Consider the following 15,775-nt stretch of genomic DNA (forward strand, 5'->3'; position numbering starts at 1 on the left):
CATCACTTTAATTGACTGCAACAGGGTAAGGGATAGCGTTTACCCTGAACTTCTCATGTTCCCAGCAACACACATTCCTTGAATTTCACCTTTGCTTTTTAAAATTGAAGACTTTCTCTTTTTCTCACTAATATTTTTTGTTATGGGTAAACAATTCTAGTGAATGTTTCCTCTTAAACTTTTATCTATATAAGATTTTCATATCTATATATCTGTGTGTATATATATATATATCTTATACCATCATATAATAGCTGCCATTTATTAAATGCCCATTATCTGTTAGAAACTGATGATTGTCATATATTGTATCCTTGGGACTATCTGATAAAACAGGTATTATTATTTCCATTTTATAAATGAGGAAATGGAGGCTTAAAGTAGCTTGTGTGAAATTATACCATTAGAAAATAACAAAAGTGAGATTTGAAACAAAACTCATATTTTTCCACTATGCCATACAGCTTTAAGACTCTTTTAAATGGCTATTTATGTATATATATATTTTATGTAATTCAACACTGAATTTGATATTTGTTGAGAACTCATTGTGGAAAGGTTGTGTAATTTCAGGAATAAAGTCTTACTGATAACAATAAAGAAAGCAAGTCAATAATATATTAATATATTAGCAGGCAGGGCCATATGCTGCTAGGGCCTTATACAATACACATCCTAAGCCTGTGGACTATTCATCGATTTTCAACCACCTTAACCTAGTAACTGGGATTTTGACATAATCCTGTCACCAAGTCTTCAATCCACACTGTCCTCTGAACATCTATTGAGCATCTACTATCCAGGAGGGCTGGGGCCAGCTAACATTGTCTACTTACTATGTGCCAAATACCACGGTAAGTACTTTATGCCCATCTTATCTCAGGCCTTCAAACAATAGTATGAGGCAGTTGTTATTATCCCTATTTTACAAATAAAACTGAATCTCACAGAGCTTAACTTGCCGGAGGTTACAGAGCTTTAAGCCACAGAAGCAGAAATGCCTTTCTCCAAAGCCCACATTCTTGCCTCTAATACAAGAGCATAAAAGACAAGTCCCTCCCCTCTCAAGTTTCACAGATCCTAGACCATGCTTTTTACTCAAGGACTACAAGGGTGGGTTTCTCATATTCAGTGGAGCTTACTTAAAACCGAGCAGCCCCAGTAGTCTAGTTACAGGTATCATTTGGATAGTGGTTTGATTGCAAGGGGTTAATAAGTAAGGTAGTGCTAACAGAGTAGGGCAGAGGTGAGCAACATAAAAGTCTATTTTAGGGATTACAGGACAGTCCGGGAGACAAAGGTTTAAACTTTTGATTGCTTTATAGAGAGGATGGATGAGGAGACTTTACTAGTGGGAGTGACTGATGATTCTCGTCACATAGGCACAGAGACAGGACCAAATGAATGGGGCAACAAGGGACCAAGATTTCCCATAGCAGAGTCCAAGGAGAGGGGAAGGTGCGAGCACCAGATGTGCACTAAGGTGTCACCTCCTTGTGGGTGGGGGAGGCGAGCCCTACAGAAGCCAAGTATTGGAAAAGCATAAGGAACCCTTGAATAAGAAAATTAGAACCAATGGGGCCATAAAGGCACAAGAAGGAAGGGAATTTGCAAAGGGCCTTGAAAAGTACAGAGGAGGTGTTTTTGTAGAAGACTTGAGTGGGTGTATGCGTGCAAACAGGAAACCTCTGAATTCTGAGAACAGGACTGATATGTATTCCAGCCAGGAAGGATGTTATAGGAATCTTTGGTATGTTATACACCCAGCAACTTGCTAACTTTGGTATTATCAGAACACCTTCAGTTCTGTAAAGACTTTTGTCTCTGTGTAGGTAAGTCATTTAGCTCTGCAAATGGGTTTGCTAAATAAATAAATGCATACATTTCATAAATAATCAAGTTGGTGTTTCCCAAAGCATCTTTTGGTACTTTTAAATTCATAGATCTCATACAAAATTTAAAAGGGTTAGGGGCAGGATTTGAGAAAAATCATTTAAAACCAAAATATCAAAGCAAGGAAAGAAATGGAAATTACATAGGTTATAGATGACAATTTTGACTAAATCAGAGACCCTCTATCATTTTTTTCTCAAGCTAGCTTTTTAATATTAATAATAGTACACACCTTCTTTCCCTGACCTACCTCACTCAACCAGAACACAAGAATCTGAATTTCAGAATGTAGTTTTCTTAATTGTAATGTAAGTTTCATCTGTAATTTTTCTTCAAAATTTTAAGAATGAGTTCGTTGTATGGTAGGCTAGATAAATAATTTGGAATTTTAATGTAGGCACGTAAGGGTTCAGAAATTTGGCAAAGCCACTAAAGCTAATCCGTGGTTGGAGGCCAGGCATCAGCCTGCCCAATCCCTACCAGGGCTGAGCCTGAGGTGGGCGGGGCCTCGGGCCCGCCTGCACAAAGGGGGCGGAGTCCTGGGCTTCTGCTCAAACACAGCCCGCAGACACCCTCCCAGCACCCTCCTGCAGCGCCCCTCCAACTCCAGACCCTCAGGAAGGAGCCTTCACTGGGCAATCAAACCAATGCCATTGAGGCAAGACCCTTTGGCCTTCCATTTAGAACAAGCTCTGTATATTAAGGGGATATTGTGGAAAACTCTTAATAAATTAAGCCCCCATAATTTACATAAACACGGACTGAATTCCCTTAAGAGAAATGGAACATTAAGTACATATGACAATGACTGCAGCCTTCCCGTGGACAAATGAAAAACATACAATGAAATAAAGACGGACTAGATATCTGCCAACCAAGAAAGTTTGCCCAAAGTAGAAGCTTACATTCCACAGTTCTCACGATTATTGCAAATACATTGCTGCCTGGCCTGAAGCTGTGTATATTAAGTGCAAAATGAGTAGAGGCTGGTGGTTCTGTAGTTAAGCTCCCCAAAGCAGCCAAACCAGATAATCAGGTTAACAATGACAAAAAAAAAAATCTTATAGGGCCTGATTTATAAATCTCTCAATGAGCATTTTTAAGTCTGTGCTAAATTTATAGTATATAGAGCAACATAGTGTTTTAGAGATAATTCCTGTCTCTGGGATTTTACAATCTTATGATTATCTGGTTTCACTATATAAGTGGCTCCGATTAAACAAATAACTGCCAAATGTGCATTTAACTTTGCTTTGCAGAGTTGCTGTCTTAAAAAGAAAATAGAACCTATCCTGCAGGAATACTCTGGATGAAAGAGTCTTGAATTTTCTAGAAGAAGAAAACACCAGTGAGAAGGATATGTTAGGAACTTTAAAGTATTTCTCTTTCTCTTAATAGTGGTTAAAGTCATGAGTTCTGGCACCAGATCATCTTAGTTCTAATTCCAGCTCACTACATTCTAGCTGTGTGTGGCACTGGATAAATTACTTAGCCTCTTTGTGCCATTTGAAAATGAGTTTAAAAATAATACCCACCTTGTTGGGTGATTGGTAGAGTTAAATATGACAATCTTGTATTGTCACGGTCTCCATTAATGTTATCACTCCACTACTTTTGCGTTATCTTTTTTACTTAAAATGACAAAATCCTCTCAAAATAAAGCTGTCCGTTATTAACCAGAGAGAAAGTAGACTTTATAAGAGGAAAGTGGACTGCTTTAGTTATTGGTTCAGTTTTATAGTCACCTTGGAGTGTCAGTGTGTCATTTGTTGAGAAGTCAACATTTTTGCTGGTGAAGGTGTTCACAAGCTAAAAAAACCCATGTATTTACATCATTTGGCAGAGTGTTCAACACAGGTAAGACCCAGCAAAGATGCAGGTATTCTCCATGAATGCCAACTGCAATTAACATTATCAGTGGTTGTGAGATTTTCTTTCCATAAAGAGTAAAGCTAAACATGAGGTCACTGAATAAAAGTGGTGACTTTAGACTTTGTCACTTTTATCACTTTCTAGATTGCAGCACTCAATGTTAATTTCAGCCATTTATACTTTCCAATAATATATGTAATGAACCTACTTTCTCTTTTTTCTGCAAGCCAGTTTTTGTTCAACAACAGGGAGAAGTAAAAAAGAAAATCACTCCAGGTTGAGTAATATCTAGTCCTATCACTGTTCTAAATAAGGAAACTGTGGAAATACAGGGTGAACCACTAAAAAAAAAAAATTTCCTACTCAGTATTAATGGTCTTCAGGATGATCCTTTCCTCTGATCTTCCCTACCCATGCAGATAATGGAAACATCTGATAGCACAAAGATAGCTGATACCTGTGTCCACACTTGTAACCTTTTCAAGAACTGTAACTCATGCATTACAATAAAGACTCTGACATTTAGATTTAGAGCTTTTGCATGTAAGATTTATTACTGAGGTTAGCCAGTGGCTATCAGCTAGACCAAGTATTTATAACCTTAAATCAAAAAAGGATGGGCCAGAAGCTAGATAATTCAGAACAAAAGCAAAGTAGCTTCTAGCTAGGGCATTCCTAAAGGTCAGACAGTTAATACAAACTGTCAATTTAAAAGTGTAGCAACCTTGCCAAAATTCCTTTTAATAACAGCACTTTTGTTTAAAATAGCATAAAATAAAATAGTAGCACTAGGATCCATGTCTATTTATCATCCAAGAAAAATCCATGCTCACTTCATTGCAATCTGATTCTCTACTCTTTGTGTCCCCTGAAAGCTGATTGCCTCCTTAGATGGGGGTGAATTGTAAAGAAATGGGATATGCTGCGCAAATCATAATCCTTTTGCCAAGAATAAACACACAAACAATGGTGCAAAATGCATTGGAAAATAATGCTGCTGAAGTATTATGACCAAGATTTCAGGCCTGAGCTTTCATACTCCCAGGCCATTCAAACTCCAATAAAACTGTTTTCACTTTTAGTGAAATGAAATGTATTAGAAATGACTCATTTTCAGTTATTCTTACATCCGACATCACCTAAGGATGTCAAAATTTTCCATCATCAGCTGTGTGGTAGTATCTGGGCATTTAATTTCTCCCACCAAAAAGTGCATATGGCAAACTCCTTCCCAGACCAAACCGCTTAAAGCAAAAGCTGAAAAACAGTGCTTCAAAAGCCAGCCTGAGACTCCTCTCTTACTACGGTTCCCCAGGGCAGTGGAGCGCAATCCTGGAGAAGCCACGGAGACTTGAGCTAATTCACGGTGCGATTCAAGTCAGACACCCTCTGACCTACAGTGGCTGCTGCGAACCGGCACCAAGTCCAACTTCCACCAAGGCATCTCCCCGGCAACTTCCAGAGCAGATGGACTCGGGTGTACTCTGAACCCCCCGGAGCAGGTCTCAAAGACCAGGCCTACTGCCTGCTTGCATGCCAACCTCAGTGACCCAGAGACCCCCCTCCGAACTCTCCCGGGGTCGGGAGGGGTCCGGGCAGAGGAATTGTCACGGTGGGAGATAACGCATGCACACGAGCACACACTCGCAGGCACAGCCCCCAACCTCCAAGGAAGCCTTTTGGAAAAGGCACTCTCTTACCTTATACTTCATTTCGGCGGCGGTGAGTTGAGCCGTGTTCCTACACTAGTTGCACAGCATTGAGCACGGCGGTGTCCGCCCCTCCATCGAGCGCCGCGCGGGGAGAGAGTGAGCAGGTCCCGGGCAGAGCCGGCTCGCAGCCGCGGCGCGCCCCCGCCCAGCCTCTGAGCTCACTGTTGTGCTGCAGGCCGGCCGGTCGCGAGCCTCATTTGCATGCCGGCCCGCCATTGGCCAGTGCGGTAAAGTGCTGCTCGGAGCCCCGCCCACCCCTCTGAAAAACTGACAAAGAACTTGTAATGCGAGCATTTCTTTTTACATTATCCAAGAGGGTGGAAAATAAAACAGAAAGTGGGGAACTGTCCCGAATTTTACTCCGCCCTGCCCCACAAAAAAAAAAAAAAAGAAAGAAAAAAAGACAGACAGACCAGGAAAGGGGGATAAATTCTTTTAAGATTAACCTAAGTTTTCAAGAAACCGAATTCCCAAAGCAGCCTGACAGTCGCGCTTCCTGTGACCTAGCAACTCCTACATAAACCCATTGCGTTTGAAAGCATTCACCTCACCATCTCTACATGAAACGAACTCCGGGAACAAAAGGTTTTCTGTCTCCGGCCCCTTTTTACTAACCACCCCTGCTGATATCTCTCCCTCTCTTACCCCCGCCACCCCCTCCCTTTTTTTTTTTTTTGTGGCTGTTTGCTTTTTTTTTGTTCTTTTCAATGTTCAAAGTACTTTGCAATGTCAGTCTGCAAAGAGCTGGAATACAATTCTCCCTCAGTGAAAAGGAACTCCCTAGCTCGGGCACCAGGGTTTCCCTGGACAGCTTCTCACCAGGGCCTCACAGAGTTGAGAGTCACACGTATTCAGCGACCTCCAGTAGCTTTGCTGAGGATAAAGGTCAGATGTGACCTCTCAGATGGGGCTGGCCAGGGCACGCCCTATACATCATCACCATCCACTGAGTTCTGTGTTCTTTGATAGCTGGCCTTTCTAACTCCAGCTTTGAACGTTGCACTTTTTTTCCCTCTGACCTCTCTCCTGAGGATGACCCATTAACCCACCGACACTTATTATCCGGGGAACAAAAAATGCCCACTGTTTGATGAGCCTGGTTAAAAAGACCAGTCTTTCTCCAGTGAAGCACAGAACATGATTTCTATAGAAGTTCCACTTTATGATTTCTATAGAGAAAGAGAATCACCTAGGAGAAGACAGAAATAGTCACCTTCAGCAACTCTTCTGAAGGACAGAGCAGTGAGGCGAAAAATTCCTTTGTCCTGGGCCTCAGGATTGAGACTTGGTAAATCCAGACGATAGCTGTCCCGAGTGGGGTGCAGTCCAACCAGACTACATGAACTACATGACTTGGATGGAAAAATCAGCCCTTATTTTTTTTCCTGACCAAGTTGGATCAGAATCAGTTTGATTTTTTTTTTCCTACCTCAAATTCCCAATGGATTAAAATTCTACTTTTATGTTCTAAGCAAAAGGAATACAAGAGCAGCTGTCCTTCAAAAGTGGCTTCTAGATACAAGGTTTGCAGTTTAGCTCACAGTATAATGTGGTACCGATTCCCTGGACATGACCCCCCAGCCATCATAATGAGGTTGACACACCTGTTCCGGCCTCTGTTAGGCTTTGCTTTTCCTCAATTGGCCTTAGAACAAAAATGTGCCTGAGTGATTTTGCAAGGTCTTTCTGAACACAAATGAAGCATGCAGCATATTGCATTGCGAGGATCTTCCAAAGAGCGCTGCAGACTTACAGGAGAGTAGTTAGCTTGCAGGAAATTGTTTTTGGTGTCTGCCTGGATAAAGCAGGACAATGAGTCAAAGGCCTTTCCATCTGTAAGATGAGTCTTGTGGCCTCCAAGAGATCTAGATAACATTCCTTTGACTTCCTAAGCAGTAAAGCTGAATCCTCCTTCTGTTTCGTTTGACAAGTGTGCTTAAGTCAGTGAACGCTATCCCAACCCCATTTTAATGTTTTAAAACAGTTTCCCAAAGACTGTGCTAGGGCTTTTTGTAATTTTATTCTCTAGCTAGAAAGCTTGATTCCCACCAAATCATCCTACTACTTTCCTGTTTTTGTCTTGTACAGTAAGACACTTAGATTCTACCTGAAATTCATTTCAAGATGGTTTGGGTCAGTATATAGTTAGTTGCATTAAGAAAGGCACAAGGATGTTAGCATCAGGGAAACCTGTATTGGAACTTTAACAGATTTCTTAACCTCTTCATTTTGATGTCCTTAAGTATAAATAGAGAAAATAATGATACTTAACTGCTAGGGTTATAATGAGGATTAAATGAGATGGTGTGGATAGAAAATAGTATGTGGTACAGTGTAAGACCTTAATAAAATGGTTGCTTATAACCATTATTACTGTTGTCATTCATTATTATTTTAATATAACATTAAACTTTTTATATATTATTTTGTTACTATATTATATGACATTATTGTTATATTCTACACAGTGCATGAATACTTAATTATTATATTAATTATAACTATTATTAATATTAGACTTGATATTGTAAGTGTGGTAGGTAGAGGAATCCCCTCTTCTGTGTGCCATCCTTTCATGGGGCAGCTTTTTAATTCAACAAATATTTCTAATTTCTAATTTAACAAGTATTGCTACAGCACCTGGCCCGTGCCGGGTATGTTTCTAGGGTAGGAGAGAGCAGTAACCCAGATAGACAGAGTTCCTGTCCCCACTGGGGCTTACAGAGTAGTTATAGTTGAGAAAAGTAATTAAATTAATGTATAATACAATTTGCAGTAATAAATGCTATAAAGAAAAACTAAGCAGGAAAAACAGACCAGAGTTGGGTGGGGAGTGTTTTGTTTCAGATAAAGTGGTCAGGGAAGCTCCTATAGGGAGGTCATATTTAGGCTGAAATCTGAATAGTATGAGCGAGCCAGGTGGTAGGGAGCTCAGAGTTTTTCCTGGTGTAACAGGAAGCCACTGGAGTGTTCTGAGCAGGGAATAATCTATTTCTCTCTGTTTTTACCCTTTGTTTGAACACTTTGTTTAGACAGCAGGGCTGGTAGTTAAAATATCATGCCCTGGTCTTAATGCGGTTTAAATAACACAGATAGTTGTACTTTATTAGTGCCACTTAATATGCTTCCTTCAAAACTCTTTGGAGAAACACAAGTTCTCTCAATGAAGAGAAACAATTCCCTTCCCCATCTATTAACTGAGATGTTAAATGCAAAAATAGTGTTTAAACTGGGCTATATAATTGATTTATCCAGCCGTCCTAGTATTCCCATGAGTACCTTCCTGCAATGGGCCAGGACCCTACCCCTTGCACTCAGCAGCACTCTTTTCGGTGGGCATCTCTGCCTGCCAGCCTTGCCACCTGCCTGCTCGTCTACCAATGGCTCTGTCCTCCCAGATGTTCATAGGTGCAGGCAGGAGCGAGGGAAATGGCACCAGATGCCATGCAAAGGATTTTCCAGCTGCCGCTGGGTGCTGGTAGCAGCAAAAATCAAAAGGATGCTAGAGGGAAGAAATACTTCTGTTCACGATTTGGAAGGAACTCATGTGGCTGCTCTCTGAGAGTGAAAGACAAAGTCACAGAACCAGAGCACAGGAGGGCAGGAAGCGACCTCAGAAACCACCTAGTCTGGCCACTCACACAGAGGACAGAGCTGCCGCTCGGAGAGGTTGGGTGCCTCTCTACCAGCTTGAGTCATTACAACACTCAGTGTTAGGTCAGCCCCCTGGGTCTCTTGTTTCATTTTAGTTTTCCTGCCTGAAATTTCTCCCTGCTCTCATCTACCCTACACATCACTCACTAAGTGTTTGATTCCTAGAGTACAGAGCTGATCACATTACTACCTGTTTAAAAATCTCTGGTGACACTTCAATGCCTTAAAAAGCAAACTGTGGACACTGTGGCATGGACTATCATCTGAGCCCGCCCTCCTTCTCTGGCCTCACTCCCCTCTCCCTCCTTCCCCCTCCCCCACTCTAGCCACTCAGAGTGGGGCGGGCGTGGGGGAGCTCACCGGTTTGAGACAGGCTTGCACCGTCCTCACTTGCACTGGCGGGTACCTCTGCGGAGTGTCCCCCCTTCACCCTTCTGCTATCAAGCCCAGCCTCAACACTAACCCTTTTGTGTCTCCTTGTCAACAACCCCCACCCTGCCCACCTCGCCCTTTCAGAAGTAATTCCTCCCTCCCTTGACTATGCCCCCATTGTACTTGAACACGGCCCTATTGTAAGGGCTTTTCCACGTTGTATCCTGATGATTTGTGGATGTCCGTTTCCCCAGCTCCGATGTGTGCTCCATAGGGACAGGGTGGTATCTTGTTCATCTCTGTGTCCCCTGTCCGGTCTTATACTGCTAATGCTTGCTGAATAAATGCGTAAGAAGATAAATGTAACTTCAAAGAGCACGTGTTTACCTGGACGTTCTGCTGGGTCCCAGGAAGAGAATGAGGACAACATGTGCTGGAGAGCAGTGGCATGGTTTCCACTCACTAAAAATGGAAATAGGATGCACCTTTTGAGAACCAACTAAAGGCTTACTGCCAGTTTTGCAGCTATGAGCTTTTACATTTTTATCTAATATTATATGTAATAGCTTTTACATTTTTAAGTGGCTGAAAAAAAAACAAAAGAAGAATGGTATTTGATGAGATGTGAACTTCAAATTTCTGTGTCTATAAAGTTTTATCGGAACACAGCCATCCCCATTCATTTGTACATTATCTTTTGAAAGCAATGGCAGAGTCTAGTGGTTGCCACAGAGATGGTAAAGCCCACGAAGCCAAAGAAAAAGTATTGTCTGGCCCTCTACAGAAAAAAGTTTGCCAACCCATGCTCTAGAGCAATGCAAGGTATATCTACCCTGAGTTCAGACTGAAGTACAGATACTTCCGCACCTGGAGAGAAACAACCCGGAAGCTGAATGAATAGCAGGTTAGAGGAACAGAGCCAGTCCTAAAAAAGTAAGAATTCCCGGGGCCATGTTTTTTACCATTTCCGGTTTGATACAAGTTTTTAAAAACAATCTACATATACAAAAGTCATTTCAAAAAACAATTGGAGGCAGCAACTTTTCCATTGCATTGCAAGTTTCCAGAAACCTCCCCAAACTAAGACCAGCCACTGAGGGTTTTCTCCTTCAATCCGACTGACCCGACCATTAAGGTCATTCAGCCTTGATTGAAACCCGCCCTGGCACCCGGCTTACTCTCTTCATATGAATGAATGAATCAATGAATGCACTTCATCATCTGGGCCCCTGCTTGTCAGCTCTGTAAGGTGGAGTCTCCACCCTAATGGGAACAAGCCTAACTGAGAAACAGGTGTTGCCCTTAAGCTGTGATGAGGGTCAATACAGTGGTGTGTTACAAACACACACGCACCCCACTGGCACCTTGCAGCCTGTGTGTACACTGTCCTCCCATCACTCTGCTTACCTGAACCCCATCTTGCCCCTGCGTGCACCCCTCTCCTTCATGAAACCTCTCCTGGAAAATCCCTTCCTTGTCGCGCCCCTCTCCCAGTCCCCTCTGTGTCTCCAGACTGTCCCATCGCCCATGGCCTGAGTCAACGCTTTCCAAACTGGGCTTCCCTTAAAGGACTATGAATGTTTGGGTTTCTCTCCTTTCCGTGGGATTCGGCAGGCTTGGTGCGAGGCCTCGGGCTCCATCCACTTAAAAAGATCCTCACATGATCTGTAGCCCGTTTTATGTGTGCACCACACCGTTTCACGCTTGGTTATTGCCTTACACGGTTTCGTTTGTGAGAGTTTCTTCTCCACAACAAGATTTTAAGCAACTTATAGAAGAGAATCCTGTCTCTTCTTCTGTCGTATCCCCTTCTGCGCCTGTGTAGGTTACCGAATCTCGCCTTTTGTCCTCTCAAAGCTCTGTCTCCTCCACGCACACTGCCTTCCCTGAGGTCAACAGGGGAAAAAAAATAAGCCACTTCTGAGCAGGCCAGGGAAAGAGCTCCTCTCACTTCAAGGCAATAACCCCCTTTTATCTGTTGAACCGGTCAAGTCTTGGAATGAATGAAAATCTATTATTAGAGAAAAGCTCCAAGAACAGTCTCTAAGGCTTGGTTCTTTATGTGCAATGAAATGCAGCTTTCGCCCACTTTCCCTCCATTAATATTTTGGCACAAGAGACCTCAGGAAGGCTGCCCGACCCCACGCCCCATTTCCCATTCTAGCAACATCGTCCTAGGAATACATTCTATTTTCTGAAAGAGTTGTTGAGGCAGTATTAAAAAGTATCTGTTTCTGCAGACGGAGAGTGGTGTTTACCAAAAGGGCTCATTGACACATGATCTTTAAATTACTTCTGACTGTGTTCCTCCCTGACTTAGTCCTTATTTCTCAATAGCAAGCCACCTGGGCTTAAATGACAGAGGTTGGAAATGGTTTGTCTAGATCGCCTAGGTCACCCCGAGATGTGGTGGATCCCTGCACTGGGAAGACCTTACAAGGTCCGCTGCCCCTTTCATTCAGCCAAGCTCAATCAGCGTGTCACTGCACAGCCCTTTAGAAACACCCACTTCCACCCCATGCCCACTTTCTGATGTCCTCTGCCTTCCATCGCTGACTCTTTGAGGTGGCTTTTAATTCTCTTAGGTGAAGTGCTAACACTAAATGTCTCAGGCCCCTTCAGTCTTTGGTACCCCATGAAGGGTATGTGTAATACCGTGTCACGACTGTGCTACCAACAACCTAGACAGACCCCTGGAAGTGGAGTGATTGTAGGCGATATCCTGACTTGATTTTTGAGAAAACTGCTCAATTGTGAAGTTTTGATGTTTAGTGTTATTATAACTTTGGAATACTTAATTACTACCTTCCCTCCTCACCAAGAACTAAAAAGTGTTGACAGAATTAAATTACATGTTAAATAAATTCACTCAACTCAGTGAAATATGATAAGCAATTGTGAGGCTCCATTTTAACAGTTAGTATTTTCTTTATTTGAGGGATTTGGGGAAATTAAACTTGAAGTTATAAAAAAAAAAAAACTAGAAACACATACCGATTTAGGTTTGTCTTCATAAATGTGCAAAAGTTCACATTTCTATTATGTCTACATGCTCAGCTGGGCAAAGGCCTGAAGTTTAGTAGAACAAAAGGAATTTAATAGTAAAATCGTGCATACTGCCTGGCACAGGCTCTCTCCTGTTTTCTCTAACCAGGAGGTGTTCTGTGATCGCATGCTTTCGTTTGCCCAAATCAACAACTTGTGATATGAAACTGCCCTGGAAACCTTTTCTGCTAGTAGAAACTTTAGACTGTGGACTTTCACAAAAGTCAAGGCGATCTGCCAAGACCAAATAAACAGGAATTCCACGACTGGACTGAGAATGGCCTTCACCTCTTTCTGGAAGCATCTCCCAACACAATAGTATCGGTACATAATACTTAATTAAATGAGGAGGAACAAAAGCACCATGTTTCCTTCTTGCTAACCCTTTATACTTCCTCTATAAATTCGTAAATTTGAAAAGTCTTCCTGACTTCTTGCACACATATTATCAATTTATATGTGGCATTGGTGGATACATGACATGATGCTGTCATGTACCACGCCACACCATGACATGGTATAGCATGGTAGAACTGTGCATCCCTCTCCCACTCTGCATGTCTTGCTACTGTCTAGAAGGAGTGAGCAGCAAAGGCTTACGGTCTGTGTGCCCAGACTTCCTGGATGGGGCTGGATGTTCTGTTTCCAATCTGCTTCTGAGCTGTGTCATTCTCCAGGCCACACTGGCCACTAAAAGTCATCTTCTACCCCCGGCATCCAGCATGACTCCAGGGGTGGAGGTGGGGGTGGCATTCTAAATGGAGGTCTGAAACACCAAAGGACCACTTGCAATGCACAGGTAAACCATGTATGTGCTGCAGATGCATGTTCCTTCCTTGTATCCTAAAAGAGCCCAGCCAACGCAGTCCTTCAAGCAAGCCTGCCTCCTGTTCCCCACTGCCCTCATCCTCAGAGGCCAGCAAATGTCCTGGAGGCCCCAACCCAGGCCCTGGGGCCTGTGTGGCCAGCCCAGGCAGCCGCCAGCTGGCGCTGATGAGTGGGTAAAAGGAATCTGAATAATGCAGGGCCTGGTGGAGGGGGGGGTGAGAGGAATGTGGTGAGGACACAGCACACCCTGCGCGGTTCAAGCCAAGCTTTTGAAGAGTTTGATTCATTTTAGAAAGCAAACAAAGTGCCCCAGCTATCAGCAATCTTTTATTTTGTCTGCTACAGGGATGCCTTTCCAGTGTGGGCCAGGGACTAGGTGGTGGAGGAGACACCAGCGTCCACCCTTGACTTGCCTAGTGGAGTGTGGCCGGCACATTCCTTTCACCCACTGAAGCCCAGAAACAAAGGGCAGCTCTCTGCTTTATAGAAGCCCGGGACAGGCATGCTAATGAGTATGCACAGGACTGTCAGGGCTTGCTCGCTGGTACCACTCAGGTTTACAGATGTTAAGTACAAATTCTCTTAATTTGCAGGTCTGGGCACCCTGTGATTTCAGACTTGAGGATATAGATGAGGGTATTGCAAGGGTTTCCTTGAACCTCAGCGCCTGTGGCTCTCCTGACTCATGCCCCAACCCGCCTTTGGAGCTTCTGGTCCTAGGAAGGGTGGAGAGCAGTGACAAGAAGCAAGGTTATGCCCTCCTGGCCCTGGGTGTTAGAGGCCAAGCGTTCCCCCAGCTTTCTATGTTGTCATCTCAAAATCGCTCTGTTTTCAAAAGCCATCACCTGCACAGTTCTGGTCACCAAAGGAAAGAAAAAAAGCCCCTTGTCTTTACCCAGATGGCTCTGGGCTCTGTATTCTCCCCTCTCGAGCTCACTCCGCGACCAGGCCCCCGAAGGACCCTCCCTCCTGGGCACCCTGATCTTTCACACCCTGCTCTCTACAAGCAAGTGCAGGTCTCCCTCACCCTGAGAACAGATTCTCGGTTCCTTCTTTGAAACCCTGGAGACCAGAAGAGTTGTGGAATTCAGAATATTTCAGATTTTAGACAGAGATTTAGAGCGTATACCACGCACTACAGAACAGTCCCCGCGGGACGCGGGCTGCCTCCCATGAGCAAAGCCATGCATGTTCCTGCAGTCGGATGGACAAAGATTCACACCAAGTGGGGGAAAGGGAGAATGCGCATCGCCTCGGGCCAATTCCAATAGGGTTTTGCTCCCAGATGAGCTATGAAAAGACTCTAGATTTTTACATGTTATGGCTGCGGGTGAGTGAACGCCAACTGCTGATACATTCCCTGGTCTTCGGGGTTTTCCCTCTGCCCTCACTCCCCCGACATCAACAGAGCCCCCTACTCTTTCACTTGCTGTGGCCAGACAGTGGGTGGCCTGGAGTCCTGGCCTCACATTTGGTCCTCCAGGCCTTGGCCTCTGGCCCCCACTCCGTGGGCAATTGCCGGGAAGCGAGACATCTACAATGCAGGACTCGTGTTGAAATTACTAGAAAAACGAGACAGAAAAGGCTTGCAAAATACAAGCCTCGATGTGACGAGAAGGAGGATGATTGAATTCAACTGATTTAAAATGACTCCTGTCTAGTTGCTGTCAGAGCTTCAAGCCTCACTCTCAATTTCCACACTGACCTCACTGTGGGCCCGTCCCACGAGTGCCGGGTGCGGGTCTGCAGACCACGTTTTGAGGAGTCCTGCTCAGGGGGGCCCCCGACCTCCACTGCTGAAGCCGGGGGCACTTGTCTGTCTGCCAACTCCTGCTCTGCCCTCAGCTCCCGACGTGCCCCCTCACCTCCTGTCGTGAAAGGGACCCCTCCTTGGTGTCCGCAGCAGTGAGCTCTGCTCATGCTTCTCCTTCTCTGGCCACTAGCGTTCAGTCTTCTTTCCAGGAGGCCTTGCCCAGGGCTCCATCCTCGGCCCTTTTCCCTTCTGTACTTTTTTCCCCCTTATCGGTCTCATCCTCTCAAATGATTTCTACTCTGATTTCTACACTGATGACAATCACATCTCCTGACCTGTGTTCTGAGTGCCAGACTCTCATTCTGTACTGCACCCAGATATTCCAGAGGCATCTCATAAACTCCTCATGTTCACATATTGGTGTGATTAATTTTACTTGGCAACTTGGCTAGGTCATGGTGCTCAGATATTTGGTCAAATGCTAGTCAATGTTTCTGCGAAGGTATTTGATAGATGAGACTGACATTTAAATCGGTAGACTTTCAGTAAAGCAGATACCCTCTGCCATGTGAGTGGGCCTCGTCTAATCAGTTGAAGGCCTTAAGAGAAAAAAGACCGAGGTCCCCCAAAGAAGAGGGAATTCTGT

At 44.0% G+C, this 15,775-nt stretch overlaps 1 protein-coding gene across 2 annotated transcripts in view; it reads right to left on the reverse strand.

Annotated features, from left to right (window-relative positions):
• NEDD9 (neural precursor cell expressed, developmentally down-regulated 9) overlaps positions 1 to 15,775 on the reverse strand; it is a 174,615-nt gene that overhangs the window by 39,913 nt on the left and 118,927 nt on the right. The window contains exon 1 of one of the 2 annotated variants that reach the window (XM_012753562.3): positions 5,466 to 5,644. The exons of the other annotated variant lie outside the window; for it this stretch is intronic. Within the exon in view, the coding sequence (XP_012609016.2) occupies positions 5,466 to 5,477 (12 nt within the window). The 5' untranslated portion in view covers positions 5,478 to 5,644. Of the gene's footprint in view, positions 1 to 5,465; positions 5,645 to 15,775 lie in introns of those variants that run through there. 2 annotated transcript variants of the gene reach the window in all.

This window comes from Microcebus murinus, chromosome 15, assembly GCF_040939455.1.
Source record: "Microcebus murinus isolate Inina chromosome 15, M.murinus_Inina_mat1.0, whole genome shotgun sequence".
In the NCBI taxonomy this organism is placed as follows: Eukaryota; Metazoa; Chordata; class Mammalia; order Primates; family Cheirogaleidae; genus Microcebus; species Microcebus murinus.